This window comes from Carassius carassius, chromosome 8 (genome assembly GCF_963082965.1).
Source record: "Carassius carassius chromosome 8, fCarCar2.1, whole genome shotgun sequence".
NCBI lineage: Eukaryota > Metazoa > Chordata > Actinopteri > Cypriniformes > Cyprinidae > Carassius > Carassius carassius.
This window is the reverse complement of record NC_081762.1, coordinates 20,539,191-20,564,029: the sequence shown is the minus strand read 5'-3', so window position 1 is coordinate 20,564,029 and position 24,839 is coordinate 20,539,191. Positions and strand designations below refer to the sequence as shown.

At 37.6% G+C, this 24,839-nt stretch overlaps 1 protein-coding gene across 2 annotated transcripts; it reads right to left on the bottom strand.

Annotated features, from left to right (window-relative positions):
• Positions 1-5,596: 5,596 nt before the first annotated feature.
• Positions 5,597-24,390, bottom strand: si:dkeyp-120h9.1 (Y+L amino acid transporter 2-like). 2 transcript variants are annotated; one of them, XM_059556579.1, is made up of 10 exons: positions 24,267-24,390; positions 15,376-15,955; positions 12,460-12,585; positions 10,098-10,242; positions 9,180-9,303; positions 7,957-8,060; positions 7,766-7,862; positions 7,499-7,648; positions 6,742-6,925; positions 5,597-6,094 (listed from the first exon to the last, which is right to left on the bottom strand). In XM_059556579.1, exons 2-10 carry the CDS (start codon positions 15,809-15,811, stop codon positions 5,997-5,999), a joined length of 1,464 nt encoding a protein of 487 aa, XP_059412562.1. In that variant the 5' UTR covers positions 15,812-15,955; positions 24,267-24,390; the 3' UTR covers positions 5,597-5,996. The 2 variants fall into 2 exon arrangements, with proteins under 2 accessions (XP_059412562.1, XP_059412563.1); XM_059556580.1 differs by having other exon boundaries at positions 24,187-24,274.
• Positions 24,391-24,839: the final 449 nt, after the last annotated feature.

Sequence of the window (24,839 nt, the reverse complement as noted above, 5' to 3'; positions counted from 1 at the left end):
AGCTAAAACAAAGACTATGGAATTATATTCCGGACTTTATTCAAAAGGAATTGCAAATTGTATTTGCAATTGCGTTTTAAATTTGTGGACGCATAAAATGTGACATAATCCAAACGCAAATGCAAATCTCGCATTACCGTTTGCATTTTCGTTTAAGCGAACGCAGAGTGTCTGCCAAATTTAAAATGGAAATGCAAAGTCCGTTTGCAATTGTGTTTCCCATATCTTACGAGCTATGAGCCTGTCATATTTAAATAGCAATATTAATTACCACATTTGCCTTTTCACTCTCTCTGCACTGTGCATGTAAACTGCCAAAACTCAAATGGAATCGCAATTCCTTTTGCATTTGAATTTCCAACGTCTACATGGAAACCTGTCAATCAAGTGACAGGGGTGGGGCCATTTTATTGGGCGTGTTTGCATTGGGAAGTGACGTCACTCACAGTCGATGGTAATAAAAGAGGCAATTGATATAATATTTAGTTTCATTTGTAATGACTATATATATATACACATTTCCCTGAACTAAGTACATTTCTGCTGCTATTATTATGTTTAAATGAAAAATAAAAGGAGTCAGTGGTATTTCATATCCTTTTTTGTTTTATTGTAAATATACAGTGAGGAAAATTGCAGTAGTCAAAGCGAGCTGTTATCAAGTACGCTGCTGTTTGCAGAGTTACCGGACCTGCGTCCTCGCAGACATCACACTCCCGAGTTGAATGCACAAAGTCTGAACTACCGAGGATGCAAGTCCGAAATCAGCGTACTTTGTATTGAGAAATGCGCAGACCTACGTCACCAGTCTATTTGCCTAATCTTCCCGGTGTTACGGTTTAACTGGTTACCGTGTTATCTGGTGACCAACTTCCTGGTTCAGGTCTCTGCTGCAGATGTGCTGGAACAACGGCAGCAGACTCGGCGATTCTGAAAGCACAAACTGACGCAATATTAAATGTTTAATAAACGCAGACTTGCTAATTGCATGATTCAGATATTGTAAAGATTACAAGTTATTAGTATTTCGCGGCTGAAGTAAGTAGGATAAACAAAAAAATAAAGTAGGTCTGGGTTGGTGCGGGTTTCGAACACGCACTAAAAGACGGCGCGGCGAGAGTTTCTAACCTCCGAACTACCGATCTACACCGAATCAGCTCCAGATCTCTGGATTCAAGACAGGACTCTCGGCGGCACATCGTACAGCTGCTGAATCAAGGAAATGTGACCGTGTTAACTTGTGACCTGTGTTTACCTATTTTGAAAATAAACCATAGCAGACCACTGACTACATTTTATGGTTCATGATGTTAAAGAACATTTCATAACGTCTCAGACAACTATACATTTGTGGCTACTGTGGTTTAATTATAAACACTATCGATAACTCATATTTACCATAGTAAAACATGGTACATTTTAGTATGATCGAAGATACAAAAATTCATCCAGAACAGACTTGTATATGTGCATTCCCAGAAGAGATGAGAAATGGATTCGTGTTCAGCACCACAAAAAGAACATAAAGTGTCAATTTCAGGAAACATCTTTTTTAAGTAAAGCTTCACAGGATAGAAAAGATGAAGTAATTCTTAAGAAACATCCTTAACCTTATTGTTTATTAAGTATTTAAATGACAAAGTCCACACTAATTAATTAATAATTATTTATTACCGTCGACTGTGAGTGATGTCACTTCCCAATGCAAACACGCCCAATAAAATGGCCCCACCCCTGTCACTTGATTGACAGGTTTCCATGTAGACGTTGGAAATTCAAATGCAAAAGGAATTGCGATTCCATTTGAGTTTTGGCAGTTTACATGCACAGTGCAGAGAGAGTGAAAAGGCAAATGTGGTAATTAATATTGCTATTTAGCTCGTAAGATATGGGAAACACAATTGCAAATGGACTTTGCATTTCCATTTTAAATTTGGCAGACACTGTGCGTTCGCTTAAACGAAAATGCAAACGGTAATGCGCGATTTGCATTTGGATTATGTCACATTTTATGCGTCCACAAATTGAAAACACAATTGCAAATACAATTTTTGAATAATGTCCGGAATATCATTCCATATAAGACACATTAAACTCCTTGTTATTTCACTTCCGAGTGGCTACACATTAATCTGAAGAACACATCACCAATCAGCAGCGCTGGCCTTCAGCCAATCAGAGCCCAGCATGAGTCAGAGTGTGACCAACACTTGATCCCGAACACCCATGGTGTTTATCTCTGAGCAGAAAGTGGACACTGTGTACCTTCACACTCACTTCATGCTCTCCCTCCTTGTCTTCACACACAAATGTGAACACAGGCCCATACAAAATACATATGGGGGAAATTACAGACACATGTGAATGATTTCGATACCATCAGGAAAGTGATGGCATATAAGAACCATTGGTTCAGCAAAGAACCTTTCAGTGAACTTTTGTGAAAATAACATTTCTAAAACTAAAGAATCTTTTTCTACTTTAAGAACCAATAGAAAGTCTCTATCGATGTTGAAGGTTGTTCATGGAACCATAGATGTCATAAAGAACCTTTATTTTTGAAAAGTATACAAGAATAGGCCATTTACACTGAGAAAAGATGTATTCATGAACCCTTCCAGCATGTTCTTTCACACACACACATGAAGATATCACACTCACTGTTGAACTTCCTGTGACGGGCCCGAGCCCTCCAGGGCCGTTCGCGGATCCAGTGCAGCTTTCGTGACAGTTCCATGGCTGTGCGCCAAATCGTGCCCACAGGTCGTCATCGACCGGCATCAGCCCAAACTCTTCCTCTTGTCCCCCAAACATGAGCTCATATTCAGAGCAAACTTCGGACCCTTTGAGGGTCTTTGTCAAGTTATCAAAGTGGCCTCTTTCCTCTCTCTCTGGCTGCGTATCTCTTGTCTCAACAGGTCTGTTTGCGTTGCCTGAGATCTATATTTTATGCATGAGTCAGGGGAACTCAACTCCCTCTGCTGCCCTGACACATAGTTGAGGGGAGCACCACCTATCCATGGCCATCCTGTATCTTCGGACAAAAGATGCGATTAGATACCAGACAGGGTACATGCACTATATCTTTGACTCTGTTTGTGTACCTGAAAGTTGTATTTGGCTAATGTATCTCATTAGTGTTTGTGTGATCTGGTGTAGTCCCTCACTCTCAAGTGTTGTTATATTTAACTGAAACTAAAATAATAAAAAATCATGTTAACACTTTCTATGAAGCCCGTATTTATAATACATTATAAGGGTATTCTTAAGGCATTATAATGAATGCATAATGCATTATAAAAAAAAAACTATAACATGTTGCATCATCTCATGAATATTCATAAGCACAGTTTTAATATATTATAATATTTACTTATTTTTGGTTATAGCTTTTAAGAGTATGATTATTTATAACACAATAAAAATGTTGCATCCACTTTTTACAATGGATTATAATGTATTATAAAACTCATATTTTGTCGTATTTCTGATGCTACTTTACATAAAGCGGTCAAAGAACACTTATAAGTAGTGATAATAATAATAATAATAAAAAGCTTCTCTCAGACAACCATAAGATCAGACATCAGATCAGAATAAACAATGTCAAGATATGATACAGTCCATTATATTGTAAATGAAGTAGATTTAATATGGAGTTCATTGTGTGTTATAAATAATCATACTTTTAAAACTTATAACCAAAAATAAGTATAAAAATAAGTATTATGATGTATTATAATTGTTGTTATGATTATTCATGAGTTGATACAACATAAGTTTTTTTTTTATAATGCATTATGCATTCATTATAATTCCTTAAGAATACCCTTATAATGTATTATAAATAGGGGCTTCATAGAAAGTGTTACCAAAATCATTACCAGTTAATGAAGTAAAGCTGAATACAATGTAAATAATTAGATGTAAAACTTTAATTTACAAAACTTAAATTAAAATTATTAATATTTCCTTGGCAACTATATTTAATTTGAGGTGTTAAATGAAACAAACAAACATAAAAACTAGAATTAAACAAAAATTAAAAAGAAAGTAATAGAGCCTAATTCAAAATAATTATAAATACCTTAATAGTAGGCTATATAAATAATACTAAATTAACAGCTTTATACTATGTCAGAAAACAACTAGCAACTAGCATAATCCAGTCTAATTCAATTTGAAAAAATCATTCAAAACTGTTTATTTCTTCTGATCTGTCATACGATGCTGAATAAAGCAGATCTAGTCCTATGTCGTCCTCTAGTGGTCTTCTCGATTACATAGACTGTGTGATTGGCTGTTCAAGTCACCAACCATTGGTTGTCATGCTGTTTTGGTGTTTAAATGTGTTGCTAGGATGTTACCTTCACGATACTCAATTTGCATAACTTGAGATTTCATTCATGTGTGTAGCACGAATGTACTGGATCAGAAGTAGTTAAAGTAAACCTTGCATAGTAAAATGAACAAGGGTTTCTATTTGTCTTGTTTATTGTCATATAGTGTCTACAATTTGTCATCTATGGAAAAAATAAAAACAACCAACAAAATGTTACACAATCTTAAAATGAACATAAAACATAATGGAATGGAAGAACATTTAAAAGAGCATAGATTTATAACACTAATTCTCAAAAGACTATGTAGAATATTTGAATGTTCTGCACAATATATTGATCATTTAGCCATACAAAATCACTACTGCTTTAATAACCATACAGTACTTATGACACGAGGAAAAATGGATGGAATATTTTTCTCAGAACAAAAGATGATGCCAATTTCAATATTTTGTTTTGGTGACTAACACACGACCATCTGCAAAACAGAGTTGGGTCAGAATTATATGGAATTAATCATTTCAGGGTGGAATATATTTTGGATGGATTTATTTTGGATAAGACTTTGGATGACCTGTGCATGGAATCAAGTGCTGGTGTACTGAATACAAGAGCAATGGCAAGATGTACTGTTATTTAGCATGAACTTCATAAGGCTTCTCAATTGCTGGCATTCATTTAACCAATTCTTTTGTCTATTATTCTTATGAGTCCATCAGATGATGTCACATCTGAACGGCAGTTTTTAAAGTGATGTCTGTGCTTGTCAGCAATCATACAAAGTAAAATTATTTGGAAACAACTGAAGTTGTGATTGACCAAAACTGGCAAACATGTTCAGACACTGTCTCCCCTCTCGTAAACTCAGATTCTGCTGTTTTATATCTTTACTGTCCATGTGGGGGGCCCACAGAAAATCCTGCATAAAAAGACAAATAATAATAATACAAAGAATTGAAATGCATTATTCAAATGTTGGTTACCAAAAACAAGATCTAAAAACAACAGATCATTATTTTACTGGTATGGACATCATGAAAAAAGTATCTTTAAATCTGAACAAATCTGAAATAAGGCTCACAGAGAAACTTTAGAAACAAAGTCAGTTTTTTTCAACTTGAGTCATAGCTGAAAAAAAAAAAAAAAAAAAAAAAGATATGGCTTTCAAGTACCTATGAAACAATCCTTCATCTCCGTAAACAAAATTCAGTATCCAGCAAAAATGCATCTTGCACATCTCTAGAGATGCCATGTTTCAGTTATCAGGCCTGACAAAAGTTGATCATCTCTACTACAGAGCCTCATATAAGATAGAAGGACAGATAAAATAAACATTGATGAATTAAACAATGAGGTAAACCTGATTTCAATAAAACAACATTATAGTCACATTCACAACAGCTGTTGAACTGAACTTGATGTTCAACACAGTCAGAGGTCTGAGGGATCAGAGGCACGGGCTGTGTGTACACTTGTGAGTTCAGTTGTTTACTCAGTTGAATATTTCAATCCTAATCTCCATTCATTGCTCCGTCCCATGCACGCTAAAGACTGGAAGGTGCAGACATGTGGTGCTGGGTTGAGTGTTGCCTTATTCTCAAAGAAGTCTGGGTAATCTGGCTTCCTTGGTTTAGCTTCCTTTAGAGTCGATGTTTAATCTTTTTTGTGATCCTCAGGAGGATCGTCCAGGTCCAATCCAGGTTCTGCCACGCAGCAATAACACAGCTTCTGTGTTTGCAATGAAATTGTGTCTGAAAGAAAAAAAAAATAAAAGCTTTAGAGACACTTTACATTACATGTCCATTTTATACACAATGGATCGACCTGTCAATTTAATTAATTTAAAAACACTTAAATGTAGGCAACAAATGTAGCACATCATGCAATTCTTTTAAAGTTAGATTTGCTTTCAAAAGTTTAACTGATAAAAGCCCTAACAATTAAAATAGTAACTTTTGATTCAGTTTTTTATAGTCTTATAAAACATGCCAATACAACTGCATCATAAATGTTGTTATGTGAAGTATGACCAAAAATCAATGGAAAATGACTGAAATCTCTTTTTCCCCTCTGTGACGTACTAATTAATGGAAGCTAACCACAGTGTAAGAACAGGGGTCTCAGATGAAAACAGTGGAGTCATTGTTCATAGTAAAGCAATTTGCACAGCAGCACATATGGAACATTATATGCGTATAATACTCCTGTTTCATAACAGCGAATTCATCTTGAGCTTTAAAATCATTCCACATCACCACATTTATGTATATATGCAAAAGAGCCCCTAGAAGGCAAACAGAAACTGGTGGAGCAACTGCTGGAGAAAGTTTCAGAGTAAAAACACTTCCTACAGCAGAAACCAAACGAGAGGCTCTTGCCTGTTTGTGTGCTCACTCACCGAGCATGTGTCCCAGAAAGGCGGGTCTGGAGCTGGGCGGGAGATGCACACATATGTAATAAACAGGAGCCCCGGAGAGAGCGACGATGATTCCCACCAGAGAGTTAACAGTGTCACTGTAGAGCGGTACAACCACCAGAAACACACTGCACAGGCAGTATACAATCGGGAAGAACAGACTCAACTACACAGAAACAAACACACAGAGTCAATTAAACACATCATAAACCAGGGCCATAACGAAATAAAAAATGTCAACTTTGTAGCAACTATTAAATATATGACATTGGTTATCATCTGAGCATTGTAAGGCACCATAAATGCACTGATGTGAAGGCTGTTCTATAAGATAAGAAACATTATCCTTCTTTCTGAGACACTTTATCTTGACTAAGTATCACATATATCCTTCAGAGAGAGACAGATATAGAGATAGAGAGGAAGAAAGAGATAGAGAAAGCCTTTTTTTGTCAGCAGCTTTGGTTCCAGTACTTTTCCCATTAACTTTTTCCCCATAGAAATTAAAAATATATATATATATTTGAAACCATCCAGCTATAAGAGTGAAAAATGAAAAATCTATGAAAAATCTAAATAATGACAAAAGATACATAACATATACATATATATGTGTGTTTATATATATATATATATATATATATATATATATATATATATATATATATATATATATATACACACACACACACACATATATATTGATATATATATACACTGAATTTATATATACACTTACCTTAACAGGACGGTGCAGGTCAGGTGCTTTGATGCGCAGGTAGATCAGACTGCCTATAGAAAGGCCTATGAACAACCAGTAATTAAAACTGAAGTAATTAATAAGCTGGAACACGTCCTTCACGCAGAGAAATATGAGTGACATGCCACCCTATGGGAGGAGGGAAAAAAGCAGATCATAGAGATTGAAGCGTCCTGCTTTTAGTATATTACACAGATATTCTAGATTTTCTACATAGTACAGGCATGTCTCGGCCTGCTTACTCACATTAAACAGCAGGGCTGGGATTGGTGTGTAGCGTTTGACATGGATCATACAGAGGACATTGGGTAAATGGCCCTCACGCGAACCCACAAAGAACAGCCTAAAAGGAAAAACGGGATTTGGCAAAGAAACTGAGTTCCTGCCACCATGCATCAACTCATCAAACGAAAGAAGACTCAGAACAAGATCTTCACCTGGATGCGGCAATGATAGAGGAGTTTAAGCCTCCATAACAGGAGATGGCCACAGACAGCGGGATGAGCCAGCTAGCATATCCCAGCACATAGTCAGCAAACGTCTGTGTTAGACATTAAAAGCAAAAGTGTTTGCATTAACCAATAACTGGCTGACACTCTATAATAGTTTATCTAAATAATAAAAAAAAAACACTAAAGTGAGCCAATTTAAATGCTAAAAGTGAATTTAGAGATTACAGTATAACAATGGTTAGTATGAAAAATAGATTTCTATTTTGTTTTGTTTATATTTTAACACTACGACTGTAAAATTACAATAATAATAATATTAACAACTCCCTTTTATTTTTTTTAAACCAACAAGCTTTTACTTTGGTGGAAATATGCATGGAGCCCTTAAAGCTTCTCTTCTGTTGTCAACAGCTGGTTTATAAGCACTTCACATTGTTTAGGAAATTATCAGTGTAAGCCATATTCTCAAATGCAAAAGTGAACCAGACTCACAGCAGATGTAGAGATGAGGTCATGTGGAGCAGAAGCTATTGCAAACCGAACCGTTCAGAGACACTGAACAAAAAAACTCAGAGCTGGTTGTGTACAAATGAACACTGTGCCACGCTTCACGGTGATAGATGCATAAACACATATATTTATTTAATTAAATTGCAGCCTTTGTGACTAGACAACCTCACTAAGCAATATCACAATTTTGTTTTGTTTTTTTATTTATTTTTTATTAATTGTGCAGCTGGTTAAGCTAATGTTGTTGTGTTAGACCCTCAAACAAACAGAGCAATGTTTTGGAAGAATGTACAGTTGTCTCTGCATACAATAACGTAACAACAGAACCAAAACAGTGCTTCAAACACAGTAAAAACAGTTTGTTGGCCATTAAAACTTCCACAGAGCAGCATACTAGCATAATTACAGGCAGCAGAGCGTCTGTGGTTGAGGACTAATGTCATCGAGCATCTCTAGAGAGAGGACATTACCTCAAGTTGCTCTGCTTAACCAGATCAGTGTAACAGGAGATGAAAACATGATCAAATCTGGAGCAAATAAACTAAACAGGCGCTGTCCATTAACTTCCATGTGACAGCCAAGATCACGTGGGTTTAGCTTTGCTACAGTTATCTTGAGATATTCAGATGTGATGATAAAAGAGAATGCAGCTTTTTTTTAAAACATAAAATTCAGCTTTGAAGAAAAGTTTTACTCACCACAGCCACAGCTTCACTCTGTAGCAGTGTGTTCATGTCCAGCACTGCATAATAGGCGATATTAGTCAGGATGTAGATTATTGTGACAATAGGCATGGAGATCGCTATAGACAATGGCAGGTTCCTGTAGAAGAAAAAGATTTTGCTGACATACTTAATCTTCCAGATTTTTTACAAACAAGACCCCCAGTTTGCCACTGGCCAGTAAAACTGATAGTCCCGCCCCAAATTAATGCCATTTGTTGAGCCAATTTGATTCAATTGTTTAAACGAACTGAGCAATGTTTTGAAAGTACTAGGCTGCAGTATAAACTTTTCAGGCCAATCAACCTACATATGGCTTACTCATAGTTATCTATGCATAGAGAAATGAATAAAGGGAAAACATTACCGTCTCCAGCCGCGAGAGCCCTCTCGCGGCTGTAGACGGTAATGCTTTCTCTTGGTTCTTGGTTCTAAATAAATGCGACTTATAGTCCAGTGCGACTTATATATGTTTTTTCCCTCGTCATGACGTATCTTTGGACTGATGCAACTTATACTCAGGTGCGACTTATAGTCCGAAAAATACGGTAATTCTTACTCATGATGAGTGGAACATGTCTTTATATTAAGACAAATGTCAAACCATCACTGGCTCTGCTACCCTTTACCTAAATTCATTACTTCAGACTTGCGTGCCCTCTAGAAGCTTGCATTCTGCAAGTGAACGTCACTTGGTTGTGCCATCCCAAAGAAGCACAAAATCACTTTCACTGACTCTTTAATGAACCTTGCTATGTGTACTGCATTAAGCTTACGGAGTCTTGTTATAGCACTTGCATTATTGCTCTTTTGTTGATTTTGATTGCTTCCATTGTCCTAATTTATAAGTCGCTTTGGATAAAAACGTCTGCTAAATGACATGAATCTTAGTACCTCTCTGGGTTTTTAATCTCCTCTGTGATGAAGTTCAGGGTGTCCCATCCTGAGTAAGAGTACAGAGCGGCGTACAGAGCCAGAGACATGTTTCCTGGATCCAGTTTAGAGTTCTCAAACGAATCTCTAAAGTTGTCTGTTTTTCCTGTGGCATGGCAATTCAAATGCAGTCCAATGTCAAAAACAAACAGTAACAACTCACAAAAACATAAGTGTAGCACCTACTGTATAGGGTCAGTATTTATGTATTTTTTTTAAACATCCCATTCTCACCAAGGCTGCATTTATTTGATTAAAAATACAGTAAAAACAGTGATACTAAAATATTATTATAATTCAAAATAACTGTTTTCTACTTTATATTTTAAAATGTAATTTATTCCTGTGATGCAAAGCTGAATTTTCAGCGTCATTACTCCAGTCTTCAGTGTCACATGATCTTTCAGAAATCATTCAAATATGCTGATTTGGTGTTCAAGAAACATTCCTCATCATTATCAATCTTTTTTGAGCTGCTTAATATGTTTCTATGCAAAGTATGTTTTTTTTCCCCAAGATTCTTTAATGAATAGGAAACAACAGCATTTATTTGAAAAATAACTTTTTGTAATATTATAAATGTATACAATAATCTATCATGATCAATTAAATGTCTTTGCTTGGTTAAAAAAAAAAAATTGTTTTTAAATTTAAAACCCCCAAACTTGTAACTGTAATATGGTATAAGTTAAATACAGGTGCTGGTCATATAATAAGAATATCATCAAAAAGTTGATTTCATAAATTCCATTCAAAAAGTGAAACTTGTATATTATATTCATTCATTACACACAGACTGATATATTTCAAATGTTTATTTCTTTTAATTCTGATGAATATAACTGACAACTAAGGAAAATCCCAAATTCAGTATCTCAGAAAATTTGAATATTACTTGAGACCAAGACAAAGAAAGGATTTTTAGAAATCTTGGCCAACTGAAAAGTATGACCATGTAAAGTATGAGCATGTACAGCACTCAATACTTAGTTGAGGCTACTTATGCCTGAATTACTGCAGCAATGCGGCGTAGCATGGAGTCGATCAGTCTGTGGCACTGCTCAGGTGTTATAAGAGCCCAGGTTGCTCTGATAGTGGCCTTCAGCTCTTCTGCATTGTTGGGTCTGGCATATCACATCTTCCTCTTCACAATACCCCATAGATTTTCTATGGGGTTGATGTCAGGCGAGTTTGCTGGCCAATTAAGAACAGGGATACCATGGTCCTTAAACCAGGTACTGGAAGCTTTGGCACTGTGTGCAGGTGCCAAGTCCTGTTGGAAAATGAAATCTGCATCTCCATAAAGTTGGTCAGCAGCAGGAAGCATGAAGTGCTCTAAAGCTTCCTGGTATACGGCTGTGTTGACCTTGAACCTCAGAAAACACAATGGACCAACACCAGCAGATGACATGCCACCCCAAACCATCACTGACTGTGGAAACTTTACACTGGACCCCAAGAAACGTGGATTGAGTGCCTCTCCTCTCTTCCTCCAGACTCAGGGACCCTGATTTCCAAAGAAATGCAAAATTAACTTTTATCAGAGAACATAACTTTGGACTACTCAGCAGCAGTCCAGTCTTTAGCCCAGGTGAGATGCTTCTGACGCTGTCGGTTGTTCAAGAGTGGCTTGACACAAGGAATGCGACAGCTGAAACCCATGTTTTGCATACGTCTATGCGTAGTAGTTCTTGAAGCACTGACTCCAGCTGCAGTCCCCTCTTTGTGAATCTCCCCCACATTTTTGAATGGGTTTTGTTTCACAATCCTCTCCAGGGTTCGGTTATCCCTATTGCTTCTACACTTTTTTTCTACCACATATTTTATTTCCCTTCGCCTCTCTATTAATGTGCATGGACACAGAGCTCTGTGAACAGCTAGCCTCTTTTGCAATGACCTTTTGTGTCTTACCCTCCTTGTGCAAGGTGTCAATGGTCGTCTTTTGGGCAACTTTCAAGTCAGCAGTCTTCCCCATTATTGTATGTCCTACAGAACTAGACTGAGAGACCATTTAAAGGCTTTTTGAGGTTTTGAGTTAATTAACTGATTAGAGTGTGGCACCAGGTGTCTTCAATATTTAACATTTTCACAATATTCTAATTTTCTGAGATACTGAATTTGGGATTTTCCTTAGTTGTCAGTTATATTCATCAAAATTAAAGGAAATAAACATTTGAAATATATCAGTCTGTGTGTAATGAATGAATATAATATACAAGTTTCACTTTTTGAAAGGAATTAGTGAAATCAACTTTTTGATGATATTCTAATTATATGACCAGCACCTGTAAAGTAAACAACACATGTGTCAGTATGTTCAAACCTTGGGCCAGCACAATCATTCCAGCAATGATAATGACTATGAGAGCCATGACTTTAGCCACAGTGGAGATGACCTGAAGAATGGCCCCCCATTTCACCTTCATGCAGTTCACAAAGGTGAGAAGACCTGCAAAGGAAAGAGAGACAGACATGCCCATATAAAAGCCAGACAAAATATATACCATATATACTGCTATTTGCAACTGCTATTTCTTAAAGGGGTCATATGACGTTGCTAAAAATAACATTATGTTGTGTATTTGGTTTAATGCAATGTGTTTAAGGTTCAAAAAACACATTTTCCACATACTGTAATTATTGTTTCTACTCTATGCCCCGCCTTTCTGAAACGTGTCGATTTTTAAAAGGTTCATTGTTCTGAAAAGCGAGGTGTGCTCTGATTGGCCAGCTATCCAGTGCGTTGTGATTGGGTGAATGTCTCTAGCATGTGATGGAAATGAGTGTAAAAGGCTCTAAGTGGCGATCCCCCAGTAAAAACCATATTCCCGAGGGTAAAATAGAAATTTTTTGGTGGGGTTCCCCTGGTAAAAGTTGCATTCCAGGGGCTAAATATCACGTCATTGGGGTAGCTTCTACCCGCGGACATGTAAAACATACCGCAGCAACAGTGTAAAAGTAGCCCAGTGTAAAAGTAGCCCAATTCCACTGGAAAACCGTGAACTTGGCAACACTGGCGATAATCAAACTTACGCCTCTTTTCTGTGTGTGAACATCTGGCCGGTGTCATGCAAATATTCTCACATAGTGATTAAGACATGTGGGGCATGTTAGAACGAGACGTTTTAGAGGGGTGTGGTTGACTCCAATTTATAAAGAATACCTCTTTGGATTTGAGACTTTAGTCTTTGCAACTTTACATATCCTTTTTATGCAGCAAGAGCTTGTCACACTTCAAAGAGAAAGGAAAAATTTATTAAATTTCATCATGCATCATATGACCCCTTTGATGTCCTTTTTGATCATGTGTATAAGTTCCATAGCTGCATTGTGCAATTGTGTTTCATTATAACTATTATAACTACTATTACTATTAGCTTGTACTATTACTATTAGCTACTATTACGACAAATTTCCAATGTGTCGTAAGTTCTCCTTGAAGTATTTAGTTTCACTGACAGGTTTTCTAGGGTTATAAAAATAGGCTGCTTGTGAGTTTTTTTTTTTTTTGCTTTTTTTCTCAGAACAGAGTAAACCCTAAAATCGTACTTCTGCTGTTTTTCTGACTGGTAATTCAAGTTCCTCGATTTATCTGTTACTGCAGTGAACACTCCTGGCATACAATTTCACCAACAAACCAAGTCTGACAGTAATTCACTCCTCGATAAACAGTCTCTCAGAACTGCAGATATCATTGTAACTGGACATCCTGGCGCTGTGATACCCAGGAGATTAATTGAGGTATTTCTGTTCCAGATTTAATCTCAGTTCAAATGCCAATTTCTGATGAAACTGTACAGACCAGGTCCTAATAAAGTGCTATTTTTTACAAAATGGAAATTAAACCCAGTAGAATTAAACTGTTATATAAGCTAGCATAAGCTTTGTGGTTCAGGCCTGTTTGCTAAGTACTTGGGTGGACTTTGCAGCAGTAAGTAGCAAAACATGTCACAGGTGATAAATACCCAAGAATTCCCTTGAACTCAAACAAATTGCGATGATCTCTGTGGAAACAGTCACCAGTGACTCCATAAAAAGGTCTCGTGGAGGTCTCGGCAGGGTTACAGACTCCAGTCCAAATGGAAAGAATCTGGTTGACAAATAAAATGCCTAAATAATGCCAACCAACACTGACAGGAATGGAGAGAACAGCTTGGCAGCCGCAGTGGAATTAACAGCTGAACTAACAGAAAACACTTGCTTCAAAATTTATAAAGACAGTATTCACTTCATTTTAACAAATTATAAGGACAAAGTACAAGTTTATGCAAGAAAAGTATAAGTATGTACTTTATGCAAATGAAAATGTTGACAGTTTGTTCACACTGCAGTGCAGACTCACCTGCTGGACTGTGTAATTTTAACAAGTTAATATTGAAACTACACAATCTAGCAGTCCACAGAGGTAGTGCACCCAAAAAAAAGAAAAAAAAGAATTGTGCTTTCCATTCAAGGAAAAAAGAAGGTTCATGGATTTAACTCAGTGGAAAAGAGACTTATCATTGCAACTTGCAAGGATGTTTTGGCATGAAGATAATCAAAAGGAGAAAAAAGAAAACACAAATTTCCTCTAAAAAAATGAACAAATAAAAAAAGGAAATGAATGAAATAACATTGCAGAGAAAAATGCACCATGAGCACTCTGGTGGACATTCATTCAATTTAAAACTTCAAAGTTTCAGTATTTATTTTTATTTTTTTACTTTGCTTTCATTTTTTTATTTCCCTTTTAATTATTTTAATAATTATTGAATTTTTTTTATTATTATTATTGCATTTCGATTAGTTACCAAAAGTTTATCATGTAAGACTTACATTTTATTTTTAAGAAAGAAAACAACTTTTAAAAGTTTCCATTTTAACAGTAACTAACAATACTGATTCACAAATGTTGTGTACACAATGTTAATATATTGCAATATATGTATTTCTATTTTGTATAGGGACTGTAAGGCAACCATACAAACTAAACGAATTATCTAAATTAAGGTATGAAGATCAATACCATGATCTGTTATAATCAACAGATTGCGGCATAAATTGGTATGATTTATTTTTGACATGTTAACAAGAAGCGCTCTTTTCAGAGTAATCTCATACACACTGTGCTGTGTGAACAGTAAACAATAGTGAATCTCTGGGAAAGCCAGCCTTTACTGTGCCACTATTTACACTAGTTTCAAGTGCTGCTACATGTGTGTTTATCAAAGCATGAATGCATGAGTGCAAGAGCATTTACCTATAATGACAGCCGCTATGAGCCGTACTGCATCATTTGGTGCTGGGCAGGTGGGGAAGAATGGTTTCACTAGGTAATTAGAAAAAGTAAGAGCAATGACAGCCTGGCAGGCCGGTTCCACGATCATCAGCGAGGTCCACAGACGGATGAATGCAAGGAAGCCCCCAAAGGTCTCCAGGATGTAGGCATAACTAGCTCCCGACTTGCAAATGGTTGTGCCCAGCTCGGCGTAGCACAAAGCGCCAAAAACAGAGAAGATTCCTCCAATAACCCAAACCACCAGAGACAAACCATAAGATCCTGTTTTCTCCAGAACACCAATGGGAGAAACAAAGATGCCCGAGCCAATCATGTTCCCCACGATGAGGCAAACACCGTGTAGTAGTGAGATCTCTTGCTTTAGACGCATGGAGCTGGTGGAGTCGGCGTCCCCCATACTGAACTCAACTCAAGAGGCAGGGGTATTACAAAAATCAAGAATCAGGAATGTTATGTCAAACAATCAACCACACAAGAGTCTGTACACATCCAACCTGGAGTTTCAGCCAAGTCTCATCGTTGTTGTCTTTCTGTCTCAAATCTGGAAGGTGATAAGAGAGATAAAACACAGCTAATGGAATGTTGTACGTTTAATACAATTGTGCCAGCATTTGCTGACAACACAAAACAATTTAAACTTGTTCAAACTTAAAAAATAAAAAAAGTGGCTTAATCACTCCAACATCGATGTTAACAAGGCCGCTTGAAAAAAAAGTTCTTTAATTAAGCCTGAGTTGTTTTGCCAACACCTGCTGCCCAGGATGTCACAGGCACAGAGCAAGTGCAGTGACATCAGGAGGAAATCAGTACAATGTGGGAAGAGAACCAGGCAACGCTTAGTTGGGTGCGGTCATCAATTACAGCCTGCAGAACTAAATGTTTTCAGAGGTAAATCTAATAGCGATAAAGACTACCACTGAACACTAAAACTATGTGGGGGGAACATTCTCATTTGAACAGCATGACAATGTTATACACCAAAAGAATTATAAAGAGAACTGAAAACTTGTAAAAGAATTCAAAGCTTGTAAGTCATATTTTTAAGTACTTAAAACTTAAGGCACTTAAATCTTTCTGGGGCCATAATATGGTTTATTCTTTGACAGCTGAAAATGAGCATGCCAATGTTTAATAGGAAAGAGAAAAGCACTCCTTAATTCTTTTCACATTAAGTTACATATTTTCAATCAATGGCTGAGTTTACATGCATAAGGGCAGAGAACACCTTTTCATTCTTTTCTTTTATGTAAACATGCACTTCATGGATATGCCTGACTGCTGCGTTCTTCTTTTTGCAGAATATTACATTAAACGGTTAGTTCACCCAAAAATTAAAATTAGCCCATAAATTACCCACACTCAAGTCATCCTAGGTGTTTATGACTTTCTTCTTTCTGACAAATCCAGTTATATGAAGATTTCTGTAATTAAATTACCATTTATTATGCTCCATCTCCAGTGGGAATAGTAGGAACAAAATGTGCAAGTCTGAACCATTCTGAAAGTGTGCAGAAGTATAAGCTGTGAAGCTGAATCATATACACCTCCTTTTTTAGAATATAATCCTAACTACAGCTACTAAACTTGCTCAGAAAGTGATAGTGGCATGTGAACATAGATAATACATACAGGTACGTTACGTATATACACCCGGAAGATCTAAAAACCTATTATTGGTTGTAGAAGTTTAACCATTGAACACATAAAACATTTTCTCAATGACAATTAAAATTATGCTCACATACGTTTTATTAATATAGTAAAATACTTGTATTTTAAGCTTCTGCATGCTTCACCATGCTGTCAAACATGTAATGTAACGTTATCCGGTGTTGTGCCGAAATCGGTGACCTATTGAAAACTGTGACCAGGGATCGCTGTTCAGCAAATGTTCTCAGGAGTGCGCACGCGTTAGAGCAGATGCTGTAAAAACGAGCGGTGCTGTAAAACACTTTTCATGTTTTTTTAGATATTTTCTCCAGCATCTAAATTATTATATAGAAAAGAATTTAAACATTAATGCTGCTGTTGTCTGCTAATGTGTTAGCCTACTTCTAAGAATGGTTTCCTCCTCATAATGTTTTTTTATGAAGTGCACACTCTGACATGAATAACAAAAAGCTTTAAAAACAAGTATAGTTCTTATTGCTTTTGTAAATGATTAAGGCAATTAACTATAATTACCCTTTACATCAAACAACTATTATTTAAATTAGAAAAATGAGAGGAGCAGCTGATACACATCACATAAGTCACTTTATTAAGCATAGTCACATTCATTAAATAAAGAGGGGTAACATTTCAGTAGCTTTAAATTTAACCTGTCAGATCCTACTGTATCTGTATATCAATATCTAATCAATATGCTTTATTTATGTAAAATAGAAAGAAGAGGAGCTCACGAGTCACTTTATTAAACATTTTTAGTCAGTTATTATGAAATAAAGAGTGGTAAGTTAACTGCGAGTTCACTTCCAGCGACTCGGCATCAGTGTGGAAAAGTCTGAAGGAGATCACCAACTACAAGACACCATCCCCCAGCACTGTGGAGAAACAACAACTGGCAGACGATCTGAATGAGTTTTACTGCAAGTTTGAAAAAACACCCAGCACCCGCCCTGAACACACAACACACAACCATTAACACCTCCTACAACCCCCCTCTCATCCACACCTGCAATTCAGATCAGCGAGGATGAGGTGCGCCAGGTCTTCTGGAAGCAAATAAGGAAAAAAGCACCAGGCCCACTGTGTTACATCAGGCTGTCTGAAATTCTGTGCTGACCAGCTGGCCCCCATCTTCACACAGATCTTCAACAGATCTCTGGAGCTGTGTGAAGTCCCTTCATGCTTCAAATGCTCCACTATCAACCCCATCCCAAAGAAATCCAAAATTACAGGACTAAATGACTACAGGCCTGTGGCTCTAACGTCTGTGGTCATTTGAAAAACTGGTGCTGGCCCACCTGAAGGACATCCCTGGACCCTTACTGGATCCTCTTCAGTTTGCCTTCAGAGCAAACAGGTCTGTAGAGATGTGCCGGTTTTCTGTAAATTTGGGTTCCAAAAAAATGAAGAGGGATTGCTGGTTGAAGACAGAATCCCTTTGTGTAAGACATGGGGACGGAAAGCAGCAGCGAAACACGAAAACACGTCTAACATGTTCGCTCATCTCCGTGACAACCACTGAGTCCAATTCAGAGAGATGAGGGTAATTTTATAAAACTTTGTCTCATTTCCGTGTTGAATACCACATAAAAACAATTATTTGAATGACAAGATGTCTCAGTTATTCAAACTATTTTTATTTGCATGTATTTTTAGCTTGTTTTTAATGTAGTTTAAGAGTTAGCTAGAGCTCCATTAGGCTAGCTATGCTAAAAGTTAAAGCTAAAAGTAAGCGGAGTAATTAAAAATGACAGTGTGCCAGAAAAAATATTTTAATTATGTGTTGATGGAATGCAATAAAGTTGTACACTGTCACAAAGTGCGAGTCAACTTGCCCTTAATAAATGGTTAGCAAGCTATAATAGTTAACACTGGCTTGGCTTGTTATTCAGACAATAATAATAATAATAATAATAATAATAATAATAATATGAATTTTAGTACTAGTGTTGTACAGACAAGTTACTATGCATCAATAATGCCCATTTAAAGGTCCCGTTCTTCGTGATCCCATGTTTCAAACTTTAGTTAGTGTGTAATGTTGTTGTTAGAGTATAAATAATATCTGTAAAATTCTAAAGCTCAAAGTTCAATGCCGAGCGAGATATTTTATTTAACAGAATTCGCCTACAATGAATGACCCGTTTGGACTACATCCCTCTAGTTCCTGCAGTAATGACATCACTAAAACAGTTTTTTGACTAACCTCCGCCCACAGGAACACACAAAAAGGTGGCGTGGTATTGTTGCGCTCCGACGGAGAAGAGGAAGAGCTGCATTTGTGTTTGTCTCCATGTCGTCAAAACGCCATCCATGAAGACAGATCTTGAGTCCAGGTACAATGATGATGCAAAGAAGGTGGTGGATTTGATAAGCTGTGTTGATCCACGGTTTAAGGGAAGCTTTTCTGATGACTTTAAAGCCACAGTCAACTTCTGCATTGAGGAAGCCTCAAAACTGACAGATGACAACATCAGTGAGGGAGCTGCCCAGACAGAGCAAACCAGCACAACCTCCCCGATCCCCACCTCTGAAAAACAGCACCAAAGCTTGGCCACCTCTCCTCAACAAAATCACCTTCACAAGGCAACAGAGGGCAGAGAAGGGTGAAGGCAGCAGCACCCTGAGCCTGAAGTCAAAGATTGAAGCAGAGGTAAAAGTGTATCTTTCTGTACCAGTAATAAAATCAGAGGCAGATACACTGCAGTGGTGGAGTCTGCATGCTGAAGAGCTACCTCATCTAACTACCATTGCTCAGAAGTTTCTCTGCATACCAGTGTTCCTTCAGAGAGGGTATTTAGTGCCAGTGGACACATCCTCTCACCTCACCGTGCAAAGCTCAAGCCAGAAAAAGTGAACATGCTCACATTTTTGTACTTTAATCTGAAGGACTAAAACATGAAAGCTCAGAAGGAATACCTGGAAGATACCAGGAATCGGTTGAAAATGTTTACTGTTGACACTTTTTAGTTCTTTCATTTTTAAATATATTTAAAAGCAGTTTACAAAAGTTGTTCTTTTGCAGTTTGCACTTTATGTTTGATACAATTGCTCACTTTATACATAATTAATTGTGTGTTGTTTTCTTTATATTTATCTGTATTTTAATGTTTGAGGTACTCCTTATTTAAAATAATTAAAGTTGTTATTAAAAGGACAACACTGAAGTTTGTTTATATTTTCAAACTTTATTTCTCATATAATTGAATACCGTGATAATACCGTATACCCTGACAAAACCTTAATAAATTAATCGCAGTATGGAAATCTGATACCATCACATGCCTACAGGGGTCTGTGGACGATGCAGTAAACACTGGACTGCACTATGTTCGGCAACATCTAGACAGACCGGGGACTTACGTTAGGATCCTGTTCGTGGACTTCAGCTTGGCCTTTAACACAATCATCCCAACACTCCTTTCCAAACAAACTCAGCTCTCCGTGCCCACCCTTGTCTGTCAGTGGATCAACAGCTTCCTGACAGACAGGCAGCAGCTAATGAGGCTGAAAAAATACACATCCAGCACCCGTACAATCAGCATTGGAGCTCTTCAGGGCTGCGTCCTCTCCCCACTGCTCCTACACCAACGACTGCACATCTAAAGACCCCTCTATCAAGCTCCTGAAGTTTGCAGACGACACCACACTCATTGGCCTCATTCAGGACGGTGACGAGTCAGCTTACAGACAGGAGGTTAAAGAGCTGGCTGTCTGGTGCACTCTCAGGCCATCCTTAAAAATATTTTGGTTTGCAGTAACAGTAAAAAAATTTGTTTAAAAAGGGTCAGTGGGTAGGTCTATATTTTTTTTCAAGTTTCAATGTAGAAAAAAAAAAGTACAATTTTGGTGATTGTGATTACGTAGGTATGAATTTAAACAAATAAGCATATTGTGACGTCACTGACTGGGTCTTCAACCCGTGTCATCAGGCGCATCATTGCAAACCTCATTTTGATGCATGCTATAAAGACCACAAACAAATTGAAATCTTTGTCAAAAACATGTTCATTGCATGAATTTCAGGTGAGAACAAAAAAAATGAGGTACTGTTATACTGTTTTACTTGCATCCAACGCTAGGTGTCAATGCAACCTACAAATGAGAGACCGTTTACTTTGCTTTCTTGGGTTGTCACTTTGAAAAAAATCCTGTTTGATTTGAGTGACAAGTGTTCATTGAATCGATTGTAAAATCGATTTTGCATGTCTAGATGCATTTTATACAGCAAATAACACCAAATATAGGTAAATCCATGGACAACAGGCAAGACTAATGTAAAGATTCAATATATTGGTAAAGACCAATATTTCTGATGATTTATTGGCGTGAAGTTTCATGCACAATGACAAACAGGAGTGCAACATTCTCAAAAACAATAAACAAAGTGGACTGCCATAATGCAAAACATTTACTGCAGGCTTCAACATGGCTGTGTTTACGATTAAAAATGTCAAAAAAATAAAATAAAATTTGCATACATAGGCGATTCTAACCCGAATCTGTATCTGTATGCATGAGACTGTCTGAATACTGGCAAAATTCACATTTCTGTTATGCGTGTGTGTCCGAAGCTGCAGTTGCAGTGTGACGCGTGTTCCAAAAAAATAAATAAAAAGAAAAGAAAATGCACTCTGAGAGAAGGCCGTTAAAATAAATTTTCTATTTTCGTTTTGGAAACTTGTGTTGGTTGGTCCAATCGATTCGTGCATTAGATTTTTGAAGTTTTAGACTAGACGGGAGAAGGGATGGAAACAGATCTGGGTACAGTTTTTCCAAAACTTTGTGCCAAGTTAAAGCATTGTCGAGCTGTTTTAATGAATTTTTTAGATGTATTATGGTGCCCGAACCACTGTATGAACAGTGACCGCAAACATTTTGTTTACTGAAGCCGCAGCCATCATTACCAATCGCGAACCGTTGACTCTGACAGTGAATGAGAGTATGAGACGAAGCGAATGCACAGGCCATAGTGTGACATCCATGTAAACATAGATGACGTCACATGGTTTTTTTAAAGAAAGAACGTAGTCTTCGTTTGTATGTAGCCCTAGGCAATTTATAAATTTACAATACTAAAATATAATTAATATTATTTTATTGCTTTTGTATTAGTTGTTTGAAGAGTAAAAATATATTTTTTTAAATTGCTCGGTCTTAACGGCAGTAGCTCAGTGGTTCATGTAGGTTGTCTACAAACCGGAAGGTTGGTGGTTCAATCCCCGTCTCCACCTGACCAAGTGTCGAGGTGTCCTTGAGCAAGACACCTAACCCCAGCTGCTCCCGACAAGCTGGATGGCGCCTTGCATGGCTGACATTGCTGTCGGTGTGTGAATGAGTGAGTGAACGAGTGAATGTGAGGCAATTTGTAAAGCGCTTTGGATGACCATGGGGTCTGTTGAAAGCGCTATATAAATGCAGTCAATTTACCATTTAACACAAATGTTCAACCGGCAAGTCTGTCGGACTAAAAGCAAAAAATAAATTTAAAAAATAAGTCGGTCCTAAATTGACAGGGTCGGTCAGGTTACTGCAAACAAGAATATTTTTAAGGATGGCCTCAACAACCCGGAGCTTAACATGCTCAAAACTGTGGAGATGATCATGGACTTCAGAAGAAGCCCCCCTGCTCTCCCCCCACTCAACATCATGGACAGCACTGTGACTGCAGTGGAGTCATTGAGGTTCCTGGGCACAACTGCCTCTCAGGACCTGAAGTGGGACATTCACATTGACTCCATTGTGAAAAAGGCCCAGCAGATCATTCAGGTTGAACTTCCTCAGCTGGCAAAGGAAGTACAACCTGCCACAAGAGCTGCTGAAACAGTTCTACTCCACCATCATTGAATCCATCCTCTGCACTTTAGTAACTGTCTGGTTCAGCTCAGCTACCAAATAAGACCTCAGAAGACTACAGAGGGTAGTCCGGACTGCTGAGCGAATCATTGGTACAACCCTCCCTTTTATTCAAGAACTGTGCTTCTCCAGATTGAGCAATAGGGCTGGCAAAATCACTCTGGACCCCTCACATCAAGCACACTCCCTCTTAGAACTGTTGCCATCTGGTCAACACTATAGAGCACTGAGCACCAGAACAACCAGACACAGGAACTGTTTCTTTCCCTCAGGCGATCCATCTAATGAACAGTTGATAATAACTGTGGAACACACCACACTATTTATACACTTATTTATCTAACACACATACCTAGTCTACACTTCAAATTTGCACATAATATACCTGAACATACAAAACTGTCTATTGTAATATACCTGCACATACAATTGTCAATTTGTGTACTACTTACTTGTTCTATTGTTATTATAATTATTATTATGTTTTTGTTCTGTCTCTGTCATTCTGTTGCAATACAGAAGCTTTTGTCACGAAAACAAATTCCTCTTATGTGTAAACATACCTGGCAATTCTGATTCTGACTCTGATAACATTTTGATAGCTAACATTATATAAATTTTTACTTGTCAGATTCAGTGACCCTAGCTGACTAAACTGTATCAACTAAATGTGTATGTCAACTAAAACAAGGAATATGTTTTACACAACAAGCGCTAAAACATCTCATAAGGAAACCATTCTTAGAAGTAGCACAAACACTGCTCGTCTCCGACGCTGATCACTCGGCTTCAGCGTCTAACGCGTGCGCGCTCCCGCGACATCATTTGTTGGTCAGTTTTCGATAGGCCACCGATTTCGGCACAACACTGGGTTTAAATTTTCGATTCGCGCCAACATGATCAGACAAAGCAGACGATATTACAAAAAAAATATTCATGACTATTGTTTTACAAGTAATTCATCCCTATATGGTCGCTGAAACCATCGAGAGCTAACTTAAACGTTAAGGAAGTCAACACGTCTGAACACGTTGTTCAAGTTTAGTTAAAGTTAGCTCTTAAAACGTTTGATTTCCAATTTCACGATTTCCCGTCAGACTTCATAATTTCCATATTACTTGACTTCAAAGCTGAGAGTAAGTTATGTTCAATAGGATAAAAAGATAAGAAAACATCTCTGACTCCATTCACATCCACTTAGCTTAGGTGTTTTCAGCGGTAACACAGTCGCCCTGCTACAACACTCACCCTGCGAACACTACCAGCAGATGCGTTTGAGGCTGAAGCGTGAAATATCAAGTTGTAGCGATCTAATCCTCAGATCTTACCTGTTCTTAGTGAAGAGATGTGGACCATGTGCGTGTATGAGTGGACGTGGAGCTGTGAGAGGAGGAGACTCAAGAGGACATCGCCTAGCAGCCTCCCCCTCACCATTAGCTCCTCCACCTTCAGTCCACTTGTGTCAGAGAATTAATTGGGGTTTTACTTACCTGGAATACTTAGCTGAGTTGTTTACGTAAGATACGGAGGAGTAAATTCAGTTGTGTGGAAGAGTTAGACCATTTTTGGTTAGAATTAGAGATATGTTCAGGGTTTGGTCTTTATTTGTTTCTTTCTTGATTGATTGTTTGTGATTTGATTTAAGTATCTATACATATTATTTATTTCAACAAATGTACGACTGCTGTGACGACTGGGTAGGTGGGGGTGGGGGTGGGGCATAAGGTAGTGTCCCCCTCTGTAAAAAAAAGAGGGGGACCCCCCCCCCCCCCCCCCCCCCCGCAAGTTAAAGGGCCGGATGTAAAGCAGGACACTGTTTTCTTGTTCAAACCACATGTAAATGCACAGTGTCCAGATGGCCCTGAAACTCTAACTCTAAAGAATGGGAGTCGTCCAGTGGT